Source organism: Vespa mandarinia, chromosome 13 (genome assembly GCF_050613455.1).
Source record: "Vespa mandarinia isolate Hongniang chromosome 13, ASM5061345v1, whole genome shotgun sequence".
Taxonomy (NCBI): Eukaryota; Metazoa; Arthropoda; class Insecta; order Hymenoptera; family Vespidae; genus Vespa; species Vespa mandarinia.
In genome coordinates, this window is record NC_140822.1 from 1,963,291 (window position 1) to 1,990,449 (window position 27,159).

The 27,159-nt window shown below is 29.9% G+C and overlaps 3 protein-coding genes across 5 annotated transcripts; 1 reads left to right on the plus strand and 2 right to left on the minus strand.

Annotated features, from left to right (window-relative positions):
* Nucleotides 1–320: 320 nt before the first annotated feature.
* On the minus strand, nt 321–15,425 carry LOC118444310 (uncharacterized). Of its 2 annotated transcripts, none has more exons than XM_035872477.2 (10): nt 15,167–15,425; nt 4,964–5,067; nt 4,117–4,364; nt 3,299–3,900; nt 2,809–3,109; nt 2,200–2,701; nt 1,936–2,094; nt 1,601–1,776; nt 1,069–1,275; nt 321–824 (listed from the first exon to the last, which is right to left on the minus strand). In XM_035872477.2, the coding sequence occupies exons 3-10, from the start codon at nt 4,229–4,231 to the stop codon at nt 745–747; spliced, it is 2,142 nt and encodes a 713-aa protein (XP_035728370.2). In that variant the 5' UTR covers nt 4,232–4,364; nt 4,964–5,067; nt 15,167–15,425; the 3' UTR covers nt 321–744. The 2 variants fall into 2 exon arrangements, with proteins under 2 accessions (XP_035728370.2, XP_035728365.2); XM_035872472.2 differs by having other exon boundaries at nt 321–827.
* A 2,286-nt stretch (nt 15,426–17,711) lies between these two features.
* LOC118444312 (vacuolar ATPase assembly integral membrane protein VMA21 homolog) lies at nt 17,712–18,419 on the plus strand. The gene is made up of 3 exons (XM_035872480.2): nt 17,712–17,998; nt 18,074–18,179; nt 18,280–18,419. Exons 1-3 carry the CDS (start codon nt 17,984–17,986, stop codon nt 18,417–18,419), a joined length of 261 nt encoding a protein of 86 aa, XP_035728373.1. The 5' UTR covers nt 17,712–17,983.
* Nucleotides 18,406–27,057, minus strand: Hsc70Cb (heat shock protein 70Cb). Of its 2 annotated transcripts, XM_035872469.2 has the most exons (12): nt 26,670–27,057; nt 25,227–25,425; nt 24,518–24,874; nt 24,108–24,429; nt 23,765–24,020; nt 23,544–23,674; nt 23,173–23,459; nt 22,823–22,930; nt 21,273–21,398; nt 20,941–21,180; nt 20,544–20,834; nt 18,406–20,424 (listed from the first exon to the last, which is right to left on the minus strand). In XM_035872469.2, exons 1-12 carry the CDS (start codon nt 26,783–26,785, stop codon nt 20,242–20,244), a joined length of 2,616 nt encoding a protein of 871 aa, XP_035728362.1. In that variant the 5' UTR covers nt 26,786–27,057; the 3' UTR covers nt 18,406–20,241. The 2 variants fall into 2 exon arrangements, with proteins under 2 accessions (XP_035728362.1, XP_035728363.1); XM_035872470.2 differs by lacking the exon at nt 22,823–22,930 and having other exon boundaries at nt 26,670–27,056.
* Between the last annotated feature and the right edge of the window lie 102 nt (nt 27,058–27,159).

Below are 27,159 nucleotides of genomic sequence, written 5' to 3' on the forward strand. Positions count from 1 at the left end.
TATTAATAATATAATGATAATAATAATAATAATAATAATAATCGAACGTTTAGTGTTATACACAATTGTTCCATAGTTGTATGAAAGAGAAAAAAGATACTCCCATTTTTTTTTCTTTTTTTTCTTTTTTTTTATGGTATAAGGCAGTAATATTTAACGCATATTTATCACATATTTCTTTATTATGTTTGATAAGATATAAAAAGAGAGAAAAAAAAAATGAGAGAAGTTGTTTGTTTATAAAAAAGATATGTTATATATATATATATATATATATATATATATATATATGTATATATATATATATAGTTTAACCGTATTCAATAAATAAATACATTTTTTAGTTTTAGTCAGCGTAATTTTTTTTACGACTCACTTGGAACTCATAAATAATTATTGTTATTACATGTCTCTCTTGTAAATATCGTGAATGAGCGAATAAGATACTCAGTGTTATGAAAAAAGAAAAATAATAATAATAATAAAAATAAAAAAATCATCTCTCTATACATACATTTCTATCATGATATACATATGCAATACGTGCAACTTTCTTGAATATGAAGAATATGAGTATTTCGATATTCTATAATTAAATAAAACTAAATATAAAAAAAAAAGAAAAAAAAAACAAAAGAATAGCTATCCGCTTTAGCGACCTAGAAGTGAAGCACCATTGATCTTTAATTAGGGCATTTTTCGTTTATATGTATATATATATTTTTCTTTTTTACATGGGGATGTTTAATATCTGAATTGACCTTTTCTACCCATACCATTATGGTAAACCCTCAAAGGTGTATAATTACCATTTCCATTCATGGCTGCTTAGAGAAACAAAAGAAAAAAACAATTAAAATATTATTTAATATCGAATATTAAATTAAATTGTATCAAAAATTTTTTATGTCTGTTTTGTACATACATATAATAATTATATATATATATATAATTATTTCTATATATATATATATAAATAAATATATATATATATATATAATATATATATATAAATATTTATATATATATATATATATATAATTATTTCATAAATTATATAATATTTACCTAATACAATCGAGGGTGGTTGTCTCGGCCCTTGAACAGTTTGAGCATGACATCGTGGTTTTAATAAACCATGATAAACGATGAAGTATAATGCAGAAACGATTGCTGCAGCAGCAGCCATGCAACGGAATACAAATCTCCAGGATTCGATTGAACTAGCATTTTCCATGTTGATGTAAGCTCCGATTACGGCACCAATGCATCGACCTACATAATTATGTATATGTAATTATATATAAACAAAAAAAAAAAGAAAAAAGAAAATAGCTAAGTAAATATTTATTATTATAAACGTGTTATGTAATAAATGTTTATTTAGTTATTATTCTCTTAAAGTTTTCAACTTATTGATGAGATATCGATAATAAAAATTAAAGAAATAAAACACCCTTGCAAGTATTAAGAAAAAATATTCTTGACAAGTATCATTAAAAAGTTTGTGCCAGGACTATTGGAAATCGATAGAGCATCCAATGAAAAGCGAACTAACTCTTTTCTTAACTTTTCTTTCAAAGACTGTATTCATACTCACCAACACAAAAATGAGCGATCACAGGTAAAGCTTGAGCAGTTACCGTTAAATGACGAGGGACGAGATGTCTCAGATAAAGAATGGCAGTAACCCACATGACACTTAACGTGAATACTTCTAAACCTTCGAAAATTACGGACGCCCATGGTTCTTTGAGAAGACAAAGCCCGGAAAATCTAAAAGAAACAATCGTGGATGAATAAAAGAAAAAAGAAAAAAAGAAAAAAATTAACTTCGTTATAACAGTGGAAATAAAAAAAAAAAAGAAAAAAAAATTCTTGAAAATCATTCGTTTTTATTGAACTCCAAGAAGAAAGGAAGACTCACCTACTTACCTAACAATATAAACTGTAAATGCTGTGATAAGTAAATTACTATGACCACAGTAATCAACAAGATGTTCAGATTTCCAAAGAAATAAACAACCTGGTAATGCTCCTATGGTCATAGAAACTCCTATGGATAGGCTATCACCTCCTAGCCTTTGAAGATACCTATGTTTCAACAAAAATATATAAATATTTATGATCGAATTAAAAATGTCAAGTTTCAAGAACGAAGAAGTATAAAAAAAAAATATTAGAATAATTTTTACTCACAAAGGTAAATAACTATCCATAGCACTCCAGAAGGTACCCATAACCATAAGGACAATGACAAGGGCAGCAGTCTCGCTACCATATCTTTTAATAGCACTCATAGGCAAGGCTAACATTCCACTTCTAGTATGCCACCACCATTCAGGTGGACTAAGTGGCATATTATTTGCTGCTAAAGCAATGATTGCTACGAGAAGCATCAGTCCGGCATGAATCAAGATCGGTAGATAATAAATCGTGTTTGCACCTTGTAAAAGAGTACTAAGGTAACCAGTGAGTGGACCAAAAATAGCAAACCCAATAGAACCGAATGCTAATTGTCGACCGACATCTCCACGACCCGACGAAGTCTCTCGTGTTGCTATAACAATTGCTGCATCGATCAAGGCGACAGCAGTTGTTGGGAAAATATCAGCGATAGATCGAATTACCAAATAGGTCCAGAATGTTAATTCAGCGAGCCCAGACGGTTGTGAACATTGACTCTCAGTTAACACGCTACCTAAAAAGTTAACAAAAGTTAACAAAAAAAAAAAAAAAACAAAAAAAGGAAAAGAAGAAAGATATTTTTGACACAGATAACACAAACTTGTATTATGTTTTGTATACCTGGAGTTACATAAGGATCTTTCAAATCGCATTCTATCGTACAAGTTTGATTGTACTCAGCCATTCTCGTCTCAAGTTCAGGCGGTATTCGACAATCGAAATATTCTTTAACAGGATACGCGCACCATGCTTCTCTATCATCCGCATTTATAGCTTGTTTTAAACTGACGTTTAATGCTAAGTCTTCGGAATATTCTGTATATACGTGACAAACCACGTTGTCGTTATCTTTGAAACAAAGATGGGGTGGTTCGTTCTGCGGTATTACAAATCTACGTGTTTTTTTGGACTTTTCTAAATCCTACAAAAATTATTAAATAATTTATATTTATATTTAAATAATAAACAATGTATTATATACTATATAGAAATGAAAAATCAAGAAAAAAAAAACAAAAAAAAAAAAAAAAAGAAAGAAGTAATTTGGTTCCGTCGTTCTATAATTAAAAAAGAAGTAATTAGATTTTGATCTCTTGATAGCTAATTTTACCTGAACAACGTAATCCACTTCAATATCTAGAGGAGTAACGGCATCAGCACTACCTTCTTCATCGATTTCTGACTCGACAGTCTGATAAGACGAAGATTCCTCCTCGGATTCCGATGATTGCCATCGTTTCATCGCGATTGGATAGCAAGCATAATTACAGTTCTCTAAAAGCAATATACCAATCTTGTCCTCGTCGGACCAACGATGACAATCCATGTCTTCTTTGCATCTCTCTTGCTGAACGATCGCACCATTTTCATCGCAACTAAATTTTAAACCTTGATTATTTGCAATCGGTGTCTCGATCCTGTCCTTGACCGTCGATGATTCCATTTTGTCAATGGACGGTAAGAGTAGTAAAGCTGCGTAAAAGACGGCTGAGAGGACGCAACAAATAGCTATCATTACTCTCAAATAACGACCAGTCGATGATTTTTCATTTTTTCCTTGATGCCCAGCGAGTTTATCTGCTATCGGACCGGCTACAAGTGGTCCGAAAATCGCTACAGCCGGTGAGATCATCGAGATCAATCGTATCTCTTTTATGCTCAATCCTATTTCTTGCATATGCAGTGGAAGAAATGGGAAGAGACTGCCTAATCCTATCGTAAACATAAATGTTCTTTACATTATTTTTTTAATCTAAATATGTAATTGAATAATATTGGTGGAATGGAATGGAATGGAAATACATTGGTAAGATATAATAAAATTGATCGGAGTTAAATATAAATTATGAACTTCATTTTTGTAATTTAAATCGTTTTGATCACGAATGATATTAAAAAGAAAATTGAAAAGATACATCGAACGTGTACCTCCGAAAAAGAAGAACAAGAGACATTTCAAAGATATCAGATTCGTGTTGATGAATCTTTTTTTAGGGATATCCTTCGGCAACTCCATCCTTTCGGTTGACGCTGTCGTCGCCATTACTAACGGTGATACTCGCTTAACTTTTTTCCAGAAAGCAAATATTTACGGATGTTCGATGATTCGAGGTCGTTGACACTAAGCCAGACGTTTTCCTCCTGATTTCGTCCGCTTTGTTTGTCTTCTCATAGACCTAAAGTTTATATTTCATCATTTTATGTAATTGGAAACGTACAAAATTCTTTTTTAAAAATTAAATTTTGATATAATTAATTTAATTAAGTCAGTATTAGGATCACAAAAAAATTCTAACTTTAATTTTAATTAATTTATTATGTTTATTTAATATTAATTTTTATAATTATATATGCAAATTATTAATTATCCCGCCTGAAAATATGCAATACTTCATGCAATGTCGATAATATTGCTTGCGAACGCCATCTATTAGTAAGTAACATTTTCTATCCCTTGTAGTATGCAACGGCTGTTTACAAATGTGTACGACCGTGTTGCATACTCTGAGGGATAAAAAAATTACTGATAGATGGCTCTCGTAAGCAATATTATCGACGATGTCTGAAGGGTTATCTATCTCCAGGAATAACAATTAATATTTTTATAAACAATTATATATCAGCCTGAATTATTTATATAATCATTCATAATAATTTAAATAATTTCTTCTATAATTTTACTGAAAAAATATAATTAGTAATATATTATATCAAAAAAAAAAAAAAAAACAGAATTATAATTCTTAATAAATAAAATAATTAATGTTTATCTTACGCCATTTACGAGTACGTTTCAAAGCCAGTTTCAAGGAAGGAGTCCAGAAAAAGAAATGATCTGGATATTTTCGTGATGTTGAACTGACAATTGATTTTGCTTTACTGAAAACATAAAATATATATGATACTTATATCTATGTTTATATGAAGATTAAAAGTACATTCTTTACTTGTACGTCAAACGGATGTTTATATTTCTCAAAGGAGTTACCTTTGACAATGCTAAACTCAGAAAAACCCGTTCGAATGAACGAAGCTGTCATGCGGATCGCGTACTCAATGGATTGTAATCAAGGCAGGAAGACGTTCTCACCTAGCACGCGTACATGCAAGCGACATGAAAGGTGCCGACCAAAAGACGAACGTCAAGAAGATAGGGTATGTTGTCTTTAAGAAGGCAAAGGAAATCATGACGTGATATCGATCGATCGATCTTCGATCGTTAACCTTAATAAGTAACACTTCCTTCCTGTCTATTATTATAAAAAGACATCATCATAAATTATTGCAAATGAAATTATAGTTATAAATGATTATTAATTAAATGATAAATCAACGATTGTTGTTATTATATTGTAGCAATCGATTGTTGTTATTATTATTGTATAGATTACTTAAGATACTAATATAAAAAGAAATAATTTTATCGAAGAGCTTGTTATTAACAAATTAAGATTTAATTATTTATTAATGGGAGAAGAATTAGATAGTTAAGAAAATAGATAATTCACTAACGAACCTTAGATTTAGTCGTATAGATTTGAAAGGTCGAGAAACTATTTCTCTTGGTTAACAGTATATTGAATCGATCCGAATGTAATTTAATAATACCTCGATGATAAAATTAAAGAACTTCCATTTCATTTTTAATCATAGTAAAACTTCTGAGTATTCGCGTGAAGTATCATTAACGTGATAATTCGTCGAATTAAACGAGAATATTATCATTTCAAGTAACGTACATATATACTGAGTGATCCACGTAAAGTTTATTACGAACTGTCTCCAGCAAAATTATTGTAAATATCGATTTGTACATATATATATATATATATATATATATATATATATATATATATATTTATGTGTGTGTGTGTGTGTGTAAAATGATATAAAAATGATTAATCGTTTGAGAAATGAAAGACTTCTAGATATTATTTTTTTTTTTACTTTCATATTTCACTTCTTTCAAATAATTTTACAATAGTTTAATGAGAATAATTTATATGGACCATTTAATATATGTATTACGTTACTATTGACAAAGAAAAACTTGTAAACGGATGAACGTGAAAGATGCTGCGCGGAAGATCTCTATATCGTCGTCGTCATCGTCGTCGTGTAACGAATGTGTGCCAAGGTAAACACGCGTCCGTACTTTGTTACGTTCGTAGAGACGTGAGTATTATCGAATCAATGAATCTTCTCATTCTCTCTCTCTCTCTCTCCCTCTCTCTCTCTCTCTCTCCCTCTCTCTCTCTCTCTCTCTCTCTCTCTCAAATACACAAAGTGTTATGTATAATCAATTGAAAACATTCAAGTTGTTTACGATAGACATAATAGCAAGGCATCGTCATTTATCATCCATACAAATTGCTCCTTAATTTATACCGCTAATTTCGTAGAAATAATGAAGTTTCCTGATAAACTAATATTTCTAAAAGAAAATTTCACGGATAAATTGATCTTTCTTAAATATTTTTCGCAAATTTTTAATTATTAAGAAAGAAAAATATGTCCTGCTTCGGTCTTATCTCTCTCTCTCTCTCTCTCTCTCTCTCTCTCTCTCTCTCTCTCTCTATCCCCTCGTTTAAACTTTATCATGTTTTCTTTTTCCCTTGGTTACTATTTGATATACAAAAAGTTCTTTGGGTTTTAAAGGAACATTATTTATGCAAACAATAACAACAAAAATTGGCGTGGGGGCCCACTTGTCGCTTAATCATCCAATTACTCTTTTCTTTCCTTTTCTTTTTTTTTCTTTTCTTTTTTCTCTTTTTTTTTTTTTCTTTTTTTCTTACAAGTATTTAAATATACTTATATAAGAAATTCAATATAAAATTTCGAAATAATGTAAATTTTCGTATTAATCATCTTTAAATATAAGAACGTAAATAATCAACGTCAGACTATCTTATTTTTTCCTAAAAAGAAAAAGAGAGAGAGAGAAAGAGAAAAAAAAAAAAGAAAGAGAAGAAAAGATACTTTCAATCTAATTCTCATATTCTTTTGGTTCGATCTAAGTACTTAGATACGATCTTAGTAAAATGTTACCATCATCTCGTATAAAAGACTCCAACAGAGAAGAGCCTTAAAAGTAGAAGAGAAAAGAACGGGATATGGTCTAAGAGTGATTATGACGCTCTGGGTAATCGTCGATGTTACGAGAAGAGGGATCGGAGACGAATACACACACACATCCATCCATCCAACCATCCAACCATCCATCCATATACGTGCACACATATACATAGATCTTATGACAACGACATACTTGGCCACCTAGTTCACGTTTATATTCCTCTTTCAGTACCTCTTCCTACGCCTCTTCACAATTAAATGTCCGTCTTCTTCATTCAATCGTATTCTTCATTCGTACGTATGCACCTACGTTCTTTTACACGGTCAGCAACCGGCTTTGTAAGAACGGACATGACGAATAGATTCTTGTGGCAACTCGTAGAAAAGGATATATATATATATATATATATATATATCCTTTTATAACAAGTTACTATAGACTATACTATACTATACTATACTACTTTACTATTATGCATTTCCAACGAGTTTCGGTGAATGTTCCTACGGAGCACTCTTCGTCCTTACAAACTGTGCGAGACCAAGTTCTGCTTTTTTCTTTTTTATCTTCCTTTTTTTTTTCTTCTTGTTTCCTTTTTTTATCTGCCCGTTGGCTGTCTTCGAATCGTTCCCAACGTGAAAGCATTCTTGCATTTTTCTGTACAGTTTCTCTCCTTTTTTTTTCTCTTTTTCTCTTTTTTTTCTTTTCTTTTCGTTCGTACATTTGTTTTCTTTCTTTTTCTTCTTTTATTCGTACGTACAACATATTCGATGAAATAGACATATACATATTTATGGAAAAAATCAGAGATATTTTTGTTATAGAATAACATTGTGGTTTTATCAATTAAGAGACGTCTTCATTGATAATAATTTTTGTAATGAAAAAATGACGATTAAAAATTTTCTATTATTTTTCTTTCTTTTTTTTTCCCCCAATTAGTCTCAGATGACAAAATGAAAGCTACATGTATACGTGTATATATATATATATATATATATATATATATATGTATGTGTGTATTTATGTATCCAGAGATAAAGCAAACAAAGTATAGGATATATGAGTAGAGTTGGTGGTACAAGTCAACGATGAGTCCGACATTATCCTAACGGTAGTATATATTGTTGAGTCCCCGTCATAGTTGAGTACTCTTCACTCGCATCGATCTACTTCGTCTACGTAGAAAACCGAGCTGTTGATAACAGAGTAGTGATACTCGCGCGAGCACGCATAAGAGAGATACGATATTGGTCTATGTGAAGTGGATGAGGGGCTCTGAAGACTTCTAAAATGAGACGATTTTACATCGAAAGTGCATCCTTCTGATTCGTTCTGTTATATGAGAAAGACAATAGGTGATATTAAATAGAATGATGGAAATCCATTTCCGTTGGATATCAAAAACAAAAAAAAAGAAAAAAAAAGAAAGAAAGAAAGAAATTTAATATGCTTTTTTTCTTTTTTTAATATAATACTACAAGTAAATAGTATTTTTCTTTTTTGTTTCTTTTTTACAATAAAATACTCGTCAAAGAAATATTATTTGTATATGAAAAAAAAAATTACACAAGAAAAATGTATATTAAACAAATGTTTTTTTTTTTGTAATTAATTCATCAATTTTAAAATGTATATAATATATATTTAATATTATATATATATATATATATATATAATAAATTATTAATATTACTCGATATTTATTATATATATACATATTTAGAATAAAAAATTAATATATAATTTAAAAAATTAATTGTAAAAAGTGTATCTGCTTTTCTTCCTTTATCGTTCTATCAAAAATTTCTAATATAACTTTCTCGATTTAAGCTAGATAATTACTGACACAATTATTCTATCAATTTCTATTTTGAAACGGGCCGAGTGTAAAAATTGTTTACGCTTTCATCGTATCTCCACAAATGTTAATCAAATGAGAAAGGAAAAATCTTCGATATAGAGAAAGTGAATAAAATGATTATGCGTTACGTGTAAACGCCGCGAACTGTGAAAACGTATTGATACTAATTGTTTCAATTGACTTTATACGCAATTATTGTAGAATCCCGCGTGAAGCAATGATTATATGTCCTATATTATTATTTCTAAATTGGAAGATTAGATTCTTTAGGATAAAAAAAAAAAAAAAAAAAAAAAATTACGCATTGCATTTTTCTTCTCTAATTTCTAATTCAAATTCTTATTTTATATTTCTTCTAACATTTCTAATTAATTCTTTGTTTTATTTTATAAATTCCTTTTTACTTTTCTTTTGTTTCATCTTCATTCGGTTCTCATTTTCTTTCTTCTACGGTATACAGATAGGATTGTCCTCAATTCTTACAAATGCAAAAGAATTATTTTTAGAATTTATGGTATATTCCCCTGCTATAGCGACGATCCGTGAAAATATTCGCAGTCTGGACGATACGGAATGAAGAATGACGTAATTGGCAACCTGTTCTCGATGACGCAAGATCTATCTCTCGTACGGAGGACATCGAGATACCATGATCGTAAAAAGCAAAAAAGAGAAACTAAACAAAAAAAAAAAAAAAGAGTACAATAATTTACTACGACGATAAACAAAAATAAAGATTAGAAAAGATCTATACGTTTGAAATAATAATAATACTACATCTTTACACATTAGTCTCTAATCCTATAATAAAAATTAATATCGATCTATTACAATGTATGTATTGACTTATAAATTAGAAAAAAAAGAAACGATAACATAGAAATTCTATCCTATTAATTGTTCTTTTCTTTATATATATATATATATATATATATATATATATATATATACATATATTTACTAAGCAAGTTATTTCCTTTTCTATGTTTTTATATTTGATTGTACGAACTAAAAAATCTATTATATAATGCATTGAACAAGAATAAGAGGAGAGAAAACGATTTCATTAAAGGAAAAAAAAAAAGAAAAAAAAAAGAAAAGAAAAAAGAAACACTATTAATTCTTAATGAAGGAGAAGACGAGAGAGAGAGAGAGAGAGAGAGAGAGAGAGAGAGAGAAAGAGAAAAAGAGAGGGAAAGGTCAAAATATATCACTCAGGTAAAAAGAATCTCTCGAGAATCCTTGTCCGAGTTAGTTTGCCAAAGAAATGATGGTTATGTGCCAAATCCTATCGCATTCGAATCGACAAACTATAATCCATTTTATTATCTCTACGTTCGAGTTACGAGCACGTGTTTATGCTGACGAAAGAAGACCTACCGGTGTCACAAAGAAAGCCTACAGTTTATTTACGTGTGTCCCCATTAACTTTAACTTTAAATAATAATCCTAACATGGTTCTTTTATGTATGACGTTGACATTACCACAACGAATTCATAATTACTATATTATGATTCTAATGCGTCAATAAAAATATATACTCATATTAGATTTATTTTTCGTACGAACTTCTCTAATTTTTATTTTCCATTGATATTACTCGTTTAATTAGATGTTGAATTTCAATTAAATAAAATTAATATACGATATAATAATTTCTTTTCTTTTGTTTTTTTGTTTTTTTTTTTTGATTTGTTTATTATTCTATCCAAAAATAATTGAAACTATTTAAAAGAAAAAAAAGAAAATACAGAGATGTGTGTATATATTAGTTTTAATATAATTATAGTAATGCAATAATTAATACTCGATAAATTAGAATAAATGAAACTATCATGAGATAAATGGTGAATGAGATTTTTCCAAATTTGTCACACTTACGATTAATAATAATGTTAACATAATATGTACGATATATTCATATATGTCATCAGACGTTTTACAACTTCAGGGTCATTTCTATAGTCGACGATGACGTTAGGTCTTTCTAAAACGTTTCTTTTCGTTTTAGAACGAACGAGTGAAGCAAGAGAAATAGAAAGAGAAAGAGAACGTCGAGACAGATTTCACGATCGATGAGAATTATTCATTCAAATAGTCGCTCTGCTGGACACCTAATTCAACCCCATCTCTTCTTTCTTCTTCTTCTCTCGACTGTTTTGCCCTTTCCAACCCTTCTTGCAGTTTCAACTCTGTTAGTTGTCTACCCTTATCCTTTCTTTCCTTTTCTTTCTTTTTCTTTTCTTTTCTTTTCTTGTCTTTTATTCTCTCTCTTTCTCTCTCTCACTCTCCCTTCTTTCCTTTGTACCATCTTTATATTTCGATCGAGCAGAACCCTTGCAATGATCTCAAACGATAGCATGAACTCGTTCTTGGAATATATTACATTTCTGTACGTAGAAAATATCTTATGATACCTCTATGTTGAATTGCACAAGTACGTTTATGCAACAATTATAAATAGTATTTTCTTTTATCTCAATATAGCTGCTCCGTGTAATTTTTGCGATATGATAATCCATTGATTATCGTAAAATTGTCAATATTATTTGAGAATCGAGAAAGGTTAATGAGACGTGGACAAATGTTAAATCTAAACTTAATTAATTTAAACTAATTTAAATTAATTAAAAAAATGTTTAATCTAACTAAATTTAAACACTTTCAATTATCTTATTAATAAGAATGAACTTTAATAATAATTTTGATTTCGTAATAAGAATTTAAAGAAAAAAAAATAAATAAATAAATAAATGTGTAATTTTATCAACAATTAGCATATTTCTTTTTTGTCATTATAAATATAACATAAATAAATAAATATGTAAGTATAATAATCTTTGAGAAGATTATTTTACCGTAGAATATATTTTCTCTCTCTCTCTCTCTCTCTTTCTCTCTCTATTTCTATCTATCTCGGCAATCTAAACGATCTAGATCGATTCTACGATCACGCACAAGCTACGCGGATCCAGGCTATCGGCATGTGAAGTAAGAGGGGGAATCGTACAGGGCGTCAGAGTGGTTATCGTTTATTTTCACCGGAGGTAAAACGTACAGGATGGCCAGCCGTGTATTTACCGCGGATAACGGAACCACGTTGGCTATGCTTGTGCCTTCTCGGTCGCACGGCATCAAACAGAGAAGAAAGATAAAAGAAGATAGAGATATATGGATATATATTTTATATAAACTAATATCAAAGTATTTCATCATTTCTTCATAAAAATAAATTGAAATATTTCTATTCACTTTTCTATACATCGAAATTAATTTTATATCGGACATTAAAACAAGTTATTAATTTTTTCGATTGGTATAACTTAATTAGTATTTATTAATTTAAATAAATAAATACTAATTTCGACATCGCGTGTATCTATATTGAAAAATATTAAAGAATATACTAATTAATATTATTATTAATTTATTAATAAATTTATATATATATATATATATATATATATATATATATATGATAATGGTGTAAACTAATATATATATATTTCTGTAAAATTGTTTAATATAGAATTATCCAAAGTATCGAAGATTATGAATATCGATCGAATAGCTAAAGAAAAAATATATAAATATTATCGCTTTTCGTGATATTCTACAAAAGACATTTTTGTGAATGCATTATGTAGTTGTGTGTGAATACTTGCATAAAGTACGATGTTTTTCACTATATTGATTATACAAAGAAATTCATATATATATATATATATATATATATATATATATATATATATTATATTATATTAGTTTCAACACTTCATATATATATATATATATATATATATATATATATATATATACATATATATATATGAAGTGTTGAAAAAAAGTCAGTGAAAAAGAATGAAATGAAATGAAAAGAAAGTTTTTTTTCTTTTTTTAATTTCTGTTCGCTTATAATCTACGCTTTGCACGCGAAACATTTAGAACGATCTTGTTTCGTGCATATAGTCGATTATTTTAAACGAAAAACATCACGCAATGTTAAATTCTAACATTGAATTCTTTCATTGAATTAGATCAATGATTTTATTTAAATCGATGAGAAATTTTATAAATGTTATTATATAATTAATTAATTAAATTTCATATCGAAAAATATTCGTTTAGTATAGCATGTGTCAGATGTGTGTTACATGAAAAATCGCATGTGTTAAGATATTATTCGTAAAAAGAAAAAAAATATGACATCATATGTCACGAGATTTTCAATTAAAAATCCAGATCATCTAAAAAATTCTTTTTCTCTTCATTTTAATTATCGATATTCTTTACATACATATATGTAATATAAATGTAAACAATTTCGAAATTATTTCAACGATATATAAATATTGATTGATTAATTTTTACAATCATACGATATTGTTTTCTTTAAATATTGACTATATTTTATCGTATATTCCTTTCCTATATTGGAATTCTTTAACTAACAGAAATGAATTATATGCTTTCTCTCTCCCTTTCTCTCTCTCCCTCTCTCTCTCTTTCTCTCTCTTTCTTTCTCTCTTTCTCTCTCTCGTTCTTTCATATTTTTATAATTTTTCTTCATTCATCGATACGATTGGTTCAAACAATTCTGCGAACGTTTTTATATTCAATCTTGTAGAGCCGATGGAACGGAATGGTACACACTCCTTCAGTCGGTCGATAGATACGTAATCTCAAAGGTCACTCACGATTCCTCTGCGAGAAGAAGCCAAAGAACGGTACAGAATTTCACCTTTATATGTAAGAGTTTTATAAGTTTTTCATATTCTTTTCAATAATTTTTTCAGAAAATGAGATCCATGAAGAAGAAAAAAAAAACAAAAAAAAAAAAAAAATAAAGAAATAATAATTTCGACATAAATAATTATATTAAAAGAAGAAAACGAAGAAAAAAAAGGAAAGATTATTTTTTGTTAATCCTAATCTAATATATGTTGGAGTATTAGTTGGAGAACTCAATTGTTTTTTATTTTCATACATGAACCATCACGTGATATAATCATTATGGAATAAACGGGTCATTGAATAGTATGTACGTTCGAGAAAAATGAAAGTACGCGTTGTAACGACGTCACGTACACAATATCTCTTAGCTTGATTATAGAAGCTTTCGTCGCTAGAAGATGTACCGATAATACGTTCGATAAATATCATGAGAGAAGTAACTTCCTACTTTTTTTCTTTACTCATAAAATATAATTTTCAATTATACATTGTTTCTCGTGTTACAATATTGAACTATCCTTAACTATCCTTATATATATTAATTATTCCTATCTGTGTTCATCTACTATTTAATTTCGATTTAGCTTAAAAGATAAATTCCAAATCAAAATAACGAGAATATCAAGATCATTGATCGTATTGTTTATATTTGCACGAGAATAGCACGTTCGATCGACGTACTGTTAACAGAGAAACAATACTGATTGTGAAAAAAAAATGTGGAAAGAATGAAAAAGCGCGCGTAAAAAAGGCAGAAGAAGAAAGAGGGAAAAAAGGGTTCCTCGCCGAACCGAAACTCCGGTTAGGCCAGGAGGATGTCGTCCGTTAAAAACAATTGCTGACGATTCGGCTCGAAAAGGAGGTCACGCAGTTCGAACTGGAACGAAGGGTGGTAGTAGTAGTAGTAGTAATAGTAGTAGTAGTGGTAGTAGTAGTAGTAGTAATAGTAGAAGTAGTAGTAATAATAATAATAGTAGTAGTAGTGGTGGTGGTGGTGATGGTGGTGATGATCGTGATGGTGGTGGTGGTGGTGGTGATGGTGACGGTGGTGGTGATGGTGATGACGATTGTGGTAGTAATAGAGAAAAGGAAGAAGCAAGAGAAGGGAAGAGGAATGATCTGAGTCTAGCATTAGGACTAATACGTATGTGAGAACAAACGAATAACGACAATGAAAGTGAATGATCTCATTCGTTGGGGAGAAACTACACGACACAAATGAAAAGATTTATTCTAGAGGAAAAAAAGGAAAAAAAGAAGAAAAAAAAACCACAAACACAGGATTACAATAACAGCTTACCTGAACGAGTTTGATGAATGGAACCGTGCTCCTTTCTTCCTTCCTGGTTCACGGTTCAAATGGTAAACACGAGAATGAAAAGAGACGTGGCGTGATGAAAGGATACGATAAAATGATAGAATGAAAAAGATAAAAGATACCCCAGTGAAAGATGATTACAATTAGGAATAATCACGAAACGTCAGATCTATTATCCGAGAGCGACAGCATCGTTATCGATGATTCCAGCACAAAGTGCGCCGAGCGACTGTTGCGTCCCCGTCCCGGTTTGTACACGAGCCTTCCCCCCTCTTCCTCTATCTTTCTCTCTCTTACTCTTACTCTTACTCCCTCTGCCTGGCCTCTCATATACGGCGCTTCTCCGCGCGGTAAACGTCAATGCGAGTTGCGCTCCTCTAACTTCCTAGATTATTCTCTTGCTGTATTCTATCAGTTAGCTAGGTAGCTAGCTATCCAGCTAGCCAGTTTTAACTCATCGAAGAAGTTTCATTGCTTTTTTCTTTTTTCTTTTTTAAATTTTACCGACTTACCCAAGTTCTTCTTTAACACCAGGCACTGAGCTCTTCACAATTTTTTTATTCCTTCTTTTTTCTTTTTTTCATTTTTTTCGTACGCTTCATTCTCCTCCTCTTCGTCACTCCTACCACCCATTTTTCCTACTCTCTCTTTCGTCTTGACCCGTACGCCGAGCTCAGAGAACGGGTGGCTCGATCTTCCGAGTTCAATGACCTCTTTCTAACGTAACGATCGACTCCAGATTCGAAAGGACAATAAGATTTTTTTTATCATCACGGAGAAATCTGAGAGGCCTATAACATAGATTCCATCAATCCTAACACATTTGTACCAGTGTAATTATGAAACTGCTCCAAGTTAAAAATAATAATATCTACTTAATTCACTTTCATAATCGTTATAATCATTTAATAATTAACTAATGATTCGTTTTTATATATATATATATATATATATGTGTGTGTGTGTATGTATATATATATATTATACAAGTTTCTGATTGGTGTTAAGTACGTAGACATAATTGTATACAACGTTCCTGCGCGTGAAAGGCCAGGATTTTCCAGGAAAATTTATGGCAAGGGCTTTGAGTTTGATAGTTAAACCATATCATGATACCTGTCGAAGACATTTATGATACGCATTAACGATCGTAAATCATCATAAAATTATACACGACATTCCTCATGCTATCCATCTTCATAGTAATAATCAAAATATAATAATATTCTTATTTCTCAGTTATAATATAATTCTCTTTATTCGTGAAATTTTCTTATCTGAATTTTTTTTCTTGCTTTTCTCTTTCGTAAAGGTTCCCTTTACAAACAATATAAAAGAACGACCAATAAAAGAAAATGTTTAATCGTATGCATCTATAAGAATGACGTCATCTTAACGGATATCATAAAATTAATTCTTTACCTGTAATGAATTCATTAGCATTTGGATTACGCGCTCTTAAGTACACTTGCACCTGTCAGTAGATGTTGTGTGAACGTGCCCTAATGGATTTCACATAGAGATAGCTGTAAATTTATTTAACAAATTTAGGTTAGTTAAAGCCTACGTTGTGTAAAACTTAATTATAACTTGATATAATATGCACATATTGAAAGTAAATAATCGAAATTATGCTTTCTGGATTTATACTCTCTAAAATATAAACAATGAGGTCATTTAATCAATATTCTAACTTCTCTAGTCAAAATGTTCGATATACATATGTATACACATATATGTTAAAATTATTCGAATTTTATTTCGATCATATTGATATTTTCTATTTATTTATTTGAAAATACTATGTCTATATTATAGAATCTAAGATTGTATTCTTATTTCGTTCTAAGATTGCTATTCTATTTTTAGAATACACTGTAATCGGTGATTCAATCAGGATTCCTAACGTTGAAGGATCATTTAACCAGTTTAATGCAACAGTTATCGTTAAATCAGGAACGTACTCTTTATACGCGCTTTCGATTAACCTCAATACTCTCTTTACATGTGTCGTACTTAACATATAAGAGATACATCGAATTATGTACTTCTGATATTTATTTTCATACTGAAAGTTTCGTTTTGTAATAATTATCGAAATTAAAATGTTTGTATGTGAATAAAATTAGAAATTATTTACCTTTAATTTGAATTCTTAATATTTCTTACATTCACCGCCATTTTCGTCGTTGGCTCGTTACATAAAACGGACCAATCACGATCAGTCTCTGAAAAGAACATGATATCGATATAATAACTTATGTACATCGATAATTTTATTGAAATAAATCATTTCGCATGATCATATTTCTATTTTCAAATTAAAATAAAATTAATAAGAGTAATTGTTTATAAGTTAGAGTTAATAAAATATTCTTTCTGTTTATTATAATAATATAACTCGTTGCAATTACGTAAATCGAAATTGTTTCTCTACCGTTATATTTAAATTTGGCGCCATTGTTCGCAATGTTGGCGATACTGTATGCACGTGATTAATCTTCATGCTAAAAGCGTTATAACATGAATACAGCTAAATTTTCTACAATTTATTATTAAGCCGGTTGTGTGACATTTATTTGTGATTAGTTTGCAAAAAAGTGTAGAATAAAATTAATAATTTTCTTTCTACGTTTCATTAATATTGGTCTGGTTATTAGCTTTTTATAACTATGTACTTAAATGCAGTATTATTTAATATCATGTTTTCATTAATATAAATATCAACATATTTTCATTTGACCAATATTATATTGGTTTCTTTTTGCAAGTTATATTGGAATATATTATTCATATACCATGTCAAATAAAAAGGTTAGTGTGATGGAAACATGTTGAAAATCATATTAATAAAATTTTATAAGATTGATCAATGTTTTTCTATTTCAGGAATTACCAGAATTGCAAATTTTTAAGACAGTATTGTATCACTGTTTAATAATATTAGTTTTACCTGTGCTGTCGTTTTTTGTGAGCAAGATCTTTATATTCGATGGTATTAATTTAATGATTCTTATATATATGTTTCTCTATATATAAACATAATTCTTTATCGACAATGATAAAATTTTTTGATATCTTTAATGCTTTTACAGGTTTATTGGGAACAAATAGTATACCTAGCAATGTATATTCGGCAGGAGTTGCAATCGTGGTCTTACATATTGCATTGGGAGCCTTTATATACAGAGCATATTTTGACGAACGATCTAAGACAGAAGTCAAGAAAGATTAGTCCTTTTATTAGTCCACGCGTGCAATTTAGTACACTTTCATGATTCATCTACATTTAATCACAGTCAAGACATTGTTAACAGAAAATGTGGTTCGCTTGTATAATTGTAATATATAATTTACATAAGCTTGATGATATTTAATATACAAAGTGTTTTGATTATGTAAGATACATCAGGTGCATGATATAGCAAAAGTTAATATCATTTGTATGATGAAAAAAATATGTTGAAAATGAATAACATTCCTATTGAATTTAAAACTCTATTATAATATTTTTTATATTAATATAGATATTGGGAGTAGATGATTTAATTTTTAATTTCAATGAACTTTCGTTATTTAATGTTTTTTCAAAAATTAATGAAAAATCATATTACGATCATTGAATATAACATCGACAATAAATAGCTATGTATTCTTATCTTTTTAATTTCTTCTTTATTTTTATCAAGCATAAATAATAGTGTTATTATAATCAATATATGTAAGGCATTATTTTTAAATTAAATAAAAATAAAAAAAAATGTGCGTGCCTTGCTGTGACCAGAAGATAGAGATATTACATATGTCAAAGTAATGAATAATCAAAAATAAAATGGCTGAAATGTACCAAAGCTTATTAATTATATACACATTGTCACTATGTAAAATTACAAGTATATCTAATTAACTAGGAACTAGAACTTTACTATTCCGGTATTGAAAGCTCAATTTTCATTATGAAAATTAATGAAAATAACAACAGTCCTTTCCTTCACTGTACTTGTTTTTACTTAAGAAAGAGAGTAGCTTTTGTAAAGCTACAGCTGCCTAATACTTACTCAATGTGACTACTATAGCAGGCTTGGTAAATTTAATAAGTGAAACATTAATTTATTTAAGTATCATAAATGCAACATAAATTTGTGTGACAGTAGATTTTCGCTGTCCGCTTTCGAAAACGATGGAATGAACAATACGTGTTATTTTAAATATATAAGATCGCCAGCGATGTTTCCTACTTCACAATTTAATTTAGTTAATTTTAATTTAACTTAGCATTAAACATTTTCACTGGCATTAGAATACTCAGGAAGTCTCTTTTGAGTATCTCACTGGCAGAGCAATTTTCTTCATTAAATCGTGTCTTGGAAATTTATTAATTATATAATAAATCTCTCATAAATTTGTTATATCACCTAAAATATGTCACAAAGGTACGAAAAAGATGATACATGTATACAGGGTGGAATAAAATTTCTCCGAGTCGAATTATTCAAGACCGGTGATATTATTTTTATTATACATTTAATGAATTTAATAAACTTTTAATATTTTAAGTGATTTCCTACCCTGTATACATATACTACATTTGCATACATCTATATTTTGTGTATGTATGTATATACATACACATATATATATATATATTACAATATATGAATGACACGATAGTACGAATAATTCATTATGTAATTACTAAAGCTATTCTCACCTGGGGTGTATTATTTATCTGCATTTCCAAGACACTCACTTCCGAATAACAAACGATCGCTCAACGAACTAGAAGTTTATCAGATTGATAATAATTAAAGGAAAATAAAACAAAAGAGAGAGAGAGAGAGAAAGAGAGAAAAAAAGAGAGGAAAAGACAGACTGAGAAAGAGAGAGAGAAAGAGAGAGAAACAGATACAGAAATAGAAAAACAACATGTGCTGTCTAACTAAGTCATATCAGGCGCTTGTGTGACAATGATGAAGATGATTTCATAATGAAATATTCACCATTTCTCAATCTTGGTAAATTTAATAATATTAGAAAAACATAAATCGAGACGACTGTTACTCAACATCCATCTTTTCTTCTTCGGTTTGTGGTTGATTATTTTGATGAGCGTCGCCCTCGCTATTCTGATTAGTACTCTTTTGATCATTTGCAGTTTTGTCCTTTGGTTTTTCCTCTTTAGGAGGTTCTACCTTAGGTTTAGGTTTATTCAAAACTGGCAATACAATGTTATCTAATGCCTAGATAATCATAAATAAATAAATATTAATATATATATATATATATATATATATATATATATATATATATATTAATCCTTAAAATTATTCTATAAAATAAAATTTATTAACAAATTTACCTGTTTTTCCGAACGTATTTGAGATACAGTTACTGGTGGCTGTTGCGTACGTGGAGTACCAGCAAGTACAACACGTTTCTCTTCCAACCAAGCCCATTTCTCTTGAACTATTTTCTCGACCTTCTTTATCTCATCATCCGTTAAGTGAGAATATTTATCGTCCTTTCCAAAAGAAGCCTTAATGTTATCTATTCCCTTTTTGGCAAGTTGTAATGCACCTGCTAGGTCATCCAATGCATGACCTCTTCCTTCGAATTCTCGTCTCCTTTCTTTTATTGGCTCACCTTGCGCCTATCCAATAAATAATCATCAATCATTAACATATTGTTACTCTAATATACACGTATATATATATATATATATATATTTTTTTTCTTTTTTATTTCTTTTACATTACCTTTAAGCGTGTCAGACGATCTATATAAATTTGTCTTTGACAATCTTCACCTTCCTCGTAAAGCCAAATTTCAGTTTCATCTAACGTACGGCTAAGTGAATCTTTGTCACCTTCCGTAACAAAAGTTGCCAATTGATAATCATCGGTAAGTTTACTGCGTAAATCGTAAACGTATTCCTCTAATGCATTACGTGCATCTATACGTTCGTTTTCCTGTCTATCTTCGGCAATCATTTTACACTATATATTAAAAATAAAAAAAAAACCTGAAGAATTAGATTGATACAATAGAAATTTTCTATTTCAAAGAACGAAAAGAAAAATAACAATACCTCTTTTTCTAAGGCCGCATCTAACTCTCTTTGAGATAGTCCATTAACATTTGCCTCGATTGGTAATTCGACAGTACGTACAGGAACTTTTTTCTTGCCTTTGGCATCTTCTCCTTTATCATCTCCCTGAAACATATATAATTATACGATAACGTTGTTTCTTTATTTATTTTTATAATATATTTACACCTACGATAGATAAAAAAATAGGTCACGATTTAGGTCGTATTAGAAAAAACATTTACAAGAAAGTTTCGTTCTTTCAAGCATATACATATTTCTTTTTTATATTTTTTTCTTTCGACTTACCTCCATTGTACACATTATTACTTTCTTGCAACTTGTTTTTATTTTTGTATTTTTGATACGTTACTTTATTAGGTTTATAATAAAAATAAAATCATAACAATGTGTAAAGTATAAAAAAAAAAAAAAAAAAGTAAAAAGCTTAGACAAGAACACGGGGAGATTCAAATTGGAAATCAGGCGTCGACAATTGTTAAATAAAGATGAGCACAAGGACAAGTTCTTATGCGTATAACAGTTTATAATTCGTACAGTTTCATTCGATGATTAAAACATTTATAAGAATATTAAAAAGTGTATTTCTCTTAAAGAAATACATAATTTATACGTTTGTACGAATAAAAAACTGAACCCGCATTGCCTGCCTTTACAACTAGTAATAATTCACACAACTACAAGATGGCAGTCATATGAAGAGATATCACTGTCTCTTTTCCTTCTGCGACCCAGTTTAAAGAATAGCAGAGCAAAGACAGACAGCACGGCTGACACAGCTGTATCTTGGACCCATATGCACTATACTTTCAGTATATATATATATATATATATGTACATATATATATCTAGAACTATTAAAACATTTTTACTAATACTCCATGCTGATTAAAGAATGGAGATATGACTACCAAAGATAATCCTTAAATGGTCGAGATTGCAGAAGAAATCGACACAGAGTTTCAGGATTTTAATATGCATTTGATATTTCATGCAAGTGTGCTTTTCATTGTAATAATAAATAATAAATATATATATATATAGCACTATCCTAAAACTCGTTAAATATATATACACAACATGAAAGAGAAAATATATGGATTTTGTGCGATTGATTCAATGGTGATATCTAAATTTTTCAATGTATTCAACTACGTATGTACAACATGAAAGATCACATCAAATACGTTGTTGCATGGCAATATAAAGTATAGAAGATTATCAGGTATTGAAGAAGTATAGAGAAAGTATTTTCAATTGATGAAATACGTGCAGAACTTTCATTGCACCCTGTAATGATAAACCAAATCGCGATTAAAATACAAACGATGAATTCAATAAGAATTTAATGATAGAGAAGACAGCCAATGCCTTTGATATTTATGAATAATAGGATAGTCATGACTAGTATAATAATATGATATAATAATGATGACCTAACTGAAGCAAATGTAAGAAATAAAATCAGCATAATAATTGCTGAAGAAATCTATGCGTATGGGTCCAAGTAGAGGTAGTGTGTCGCGTACCGAGCTGAACCAAGAGAGAATCCTCGAGGAGCAGGAAGGGGCAGAACCCCTAACACCTCTTCCAGTATTGTCAGCATCTGAGTTCCTTCGAGTTTTATCCATGCTCACCTAAACCACAACAAACTTACATAATCATGCATCTGAAGATATATATATATATGAAGATATATATATATATATAGTTGTTACATGTGATCTTTTGCCCCCTGTTAATGATCAACAATGGACAAATAAATGGTTATATCATTGATATATGATTATATATTATAATTATATTTTTAAATGTGCCACACATTATTATTATATAAATCAATAAAGAAATCATTAAAATTATATAAACATAAATTTACCTCTGGTGCTGGCGGTTCATTCGCTTGTGCTTCTTGATCAGATTTATCTTTCTTATTATCCTGTTGTTGCTGTTCGACATCCATATTATTTGGTTGCTGTTGTTGTTGCTGTTGTTGTTGCAATAATTTTTCTTCTTCCTCTTTCTCTTGTTGAGTTGGTTCACGTTTCTCCACGAGCGATGCCGATGCAATAGTAAGGATGCCATTGAGATTTATTCTCACTTTTACCTTAACTTTCGATGCCTCACCTTCTGGTGTTGGTTTAACATTTTTAATAACAAAGACACCTATGGAGAAGAAGAAGAATGAATGAGAATAATTTTCTTTTTCATTTTAATTATTTAAATTTTGCAAGAGAAATATATGCATACCAATATGTGTTTCAGGATATGATGATGGAGGCGTATTGTAGCTAGCCGTAAGCGTAAATGAATTTGAACGATAGAAAGTTAGCATCTTCGAAAATGGGATTGGATGATTATGTCCAAACACCTCCATTTCTCTATATAATGTATAATACAAAAGATTGAAATATTTATATATATATATTTTTTTAGTATTCATTTGTTAAATAAGCTATTAGGACATTTACCCTTCTTCTCCTTGAGTAGGATCCCATGTCAATTTCAATGGATACGGTTGTATATCGGTGACCGAAAATTCTCGAACCCTAACTGCAGGGCTAAGCATTGCACATTGCAATGCACAACCACGAGAAACTGCTTCGTCTTGATTCAATGTTGTTGATACTGAACGACCAAATAAATCTTCGATTACACGTCTCACTGCAGGGACACGAGTAGATCCACCAGCTATTTCTATTGAATGTATTTCATATATTCTTAATTCTGGAATAAAATATTAGTGTAAGATATAACATTGCTCCTCTTTTTTAATAGGGAAGAATATTGTTTGAAATAATTGAAAATATTTACTAGAGTCTGCCAGACATTGTAAAAGTGTTGTTTGAACACGTTTGAATAAGTGACTACACATAGTTTCCATGTCTGATCGCTTCATCTCACCATGAACATCCATTTCATTCATAAAACATTCGATGTTAAGCGGAAGAGTAGTAGAATTGGCTGACATTTGTTTCTTCAATTTTTCTACTTCGGCAAGTAACCTTAAGTACGCCCGCGGATTTGTGTGTGGATCTATGCGATATCGAGCTAGAAAATCTTTGCAAAAATGTTCTGCTAAGATAATATCTATATCTCTACCACCCAAATTACTATCGACTGCACTAGATAACATCTGTAATAAATATTAATAGATTGTAAATAATTTAATTTAATTTTGTTAATATATTTATTTAATAAATAAGGTATAATACAATACAAACCTTGAGTTTTCCTTTATGAAAAGCACAAACACATACTTGTAAGCTAGCATAGCCACAATCAACGAAAACAACGTTTCTTGGTGGTGCTTCGGGAGCTGGTAAATCTTGTTTATAAATACCATAGCATAGAGCAGTGGCAGTTGTTTCGTTAAACAATCTAAGAACATTTAGGCCTGCAATACGTGCAGCATCAAGCAAAGCTTGCCTTTCATTTTGCGTATAATAAGATGGTACAGATATGACACAGTCGTTGACTGCTGTCTGAAGTGCCGTTTCAGAAGTATCCTTCAATTTTGTGAATAACATTGCAGTTATTTGTTCTGGTGAAAAAATATGTTCTTCTCCTAAATATTGTACCTGTAAATAATAAAACATAGAAAGTCTAAGCAAAGATTTAGAAAGGATTTTTATCAAATATTTATTATCATATATTTAATCTAAACTAATATAAACTATTCATGAGGACTATAAACTGAATGAAATTCTGATTCATCGTGCATAATATATGTTAAAATGATATAAATAAAATCTGAGTCCTCATAAACTGTAAAGTACTTGGAAAACAGCCAATTAATTCTCATTCTTCGTTGTTAGAAGCTACCGAACAGACTTGTGTAATATAATTTTAGGTTACAAATGTACAACAGTGAACTAATTTATAGTATTAGAAGAATGAATGAACTTTTTTTATGATCTAAATAGAGCTTACATGTATCCCAATACTTCCATCTGCCTGTTGGGAGGTTTTATATGTTAAACCTTTAAGTTCACGCTGTACTTGGGGATCATTAAACTTTCTACCTAAAAGCCTCTTGAATCCATAAATGGTATTCTTCATGTTGGTTACCATTTGATTTTTTGCTGCTACACCAAGTACACGATTTTTTCCACTGAATGCTACGCATGATCTGAAAGATAGAAAAAAAAAAATAGAAAAAAAAGAAAAAAAAAAAAAGGAAGAAAAAGAAAATCGTTTCAATCTTTTACCATTTAATTTATAATTATTCCTTAATATAAAATATAATAATTATTTAAGAAGATAGTGCAATTCCAGTTAATTCTAGAAAATTCTTTCAACGGATCAATAATGTTTCCTCTAGAAAATGAATGGTATGATGATGTATGATAATATCGTGATAAGCATTATACAAAAAAATATGTTGTGTAATAAATGATTGATTTTTTTTTATGTAACAAAATTTGTTCTCCATGAATTTTATATTCGTTATATTACACATATCATATGACACAGTATGCCGCGCTAAAATGTATATAACAGGTATATTCCTGACTGTCACAGATAATTTTAGATGCGAAGACACGTGAAAAACAAAATAAAAATCTAACGTAGTGGGACATGTCTTTTTCTAGTGTGTGTAAAAAAAAAAAAAATATATATATATATATATAAAGAAATAGATATCAGCGGATCATATTGGAATTAATGTATTTCACGATGAAACGAAGGGAAAAAAAAAGTATTCGAAATTTATCGAACGAATACAAATAGAGGGAAGAAAATGAAAGAGAAATTTAATAGGAATGGACGAAAAAAGATTCGAATATATTTTGATAATAATATAAAAAAAAAAAAAAAAAAGTAAATAAATAAATAAATAAATAAATAAATAAATAAAAATTAAATTTAAACATAAAACTCGAAATGATCATATAATACAAAATTTATATCGAAATCATAAAAAGAGAATGATCGTTGGCGGCGAATCATCGGTATCGATCAAAAATATAATTCGACGTTTTACCATTTTTGGTATTAGACGACGGAGCGCCCATGGATCTTCTTCTTTGTCGATGATAGATGAAAGAAAACACCGTTGTCGAGATATTTTTACGAGAGAAAAATAAAAAGTGTACGAATGAAAAAAGACCGGCATGTTAAGAGAGATCAGCAGTCTTCTCAATGATGAAAAAGGGAGAAAGAGAGAGAAAGAGAGAAAGAAAGAAAGAGAGAGAGAGAGAGAGAGAGAGAGAGAGAGAGAGAGAGAGAGAGAGTGAGAGAGAGAGAGAGAGAGAGAGAGAAAGAGAGAAAAAGAGAGAGAGAGAGAAAGAGAGAGAAAGAGAGAGAAAGAGAGAGAGAGAATAATAAAGAGAGAAAATGACAAAATCTTCCGATAAGAATGACGAAACTTACGGTGTGTTACGAAGGCTATAATCATTGGCTATAGTTTCGATACCTCCCGCCCTTGCTACGGCTACATAACAGCTCTCATTACCGAAGTCGATCCCGATCACGGACATAGCAGCCATGGCTGATTTCTTGAATTTGTACGATGTTCTCCTAACGACACTGTATACACGAATCAATTGGATTAGTTTTTTTTTGTTTTTCTATATATATATATCTATATATATATATATATATGTATATCCTCAATCACTCTGCGATAACGATTTCGTAAAATAAAGAAACGTAAATCGAATGTGATAGTTCGAGAAAATTTTTGAAGCCTTAATTTTGTTAATAAAGCGACACACTGTCACAAGCATCCGCTCGCTCAAGTAGCATACGATAAACTGAAAGAGAGTATCCTTCCGATCGTGACTATGACGATAGCTTTCTGCTATAGCCCGCTGAAACATCATGGCGCTGGTTAGAAGCTCTCTGATTGGTCAATAACTTC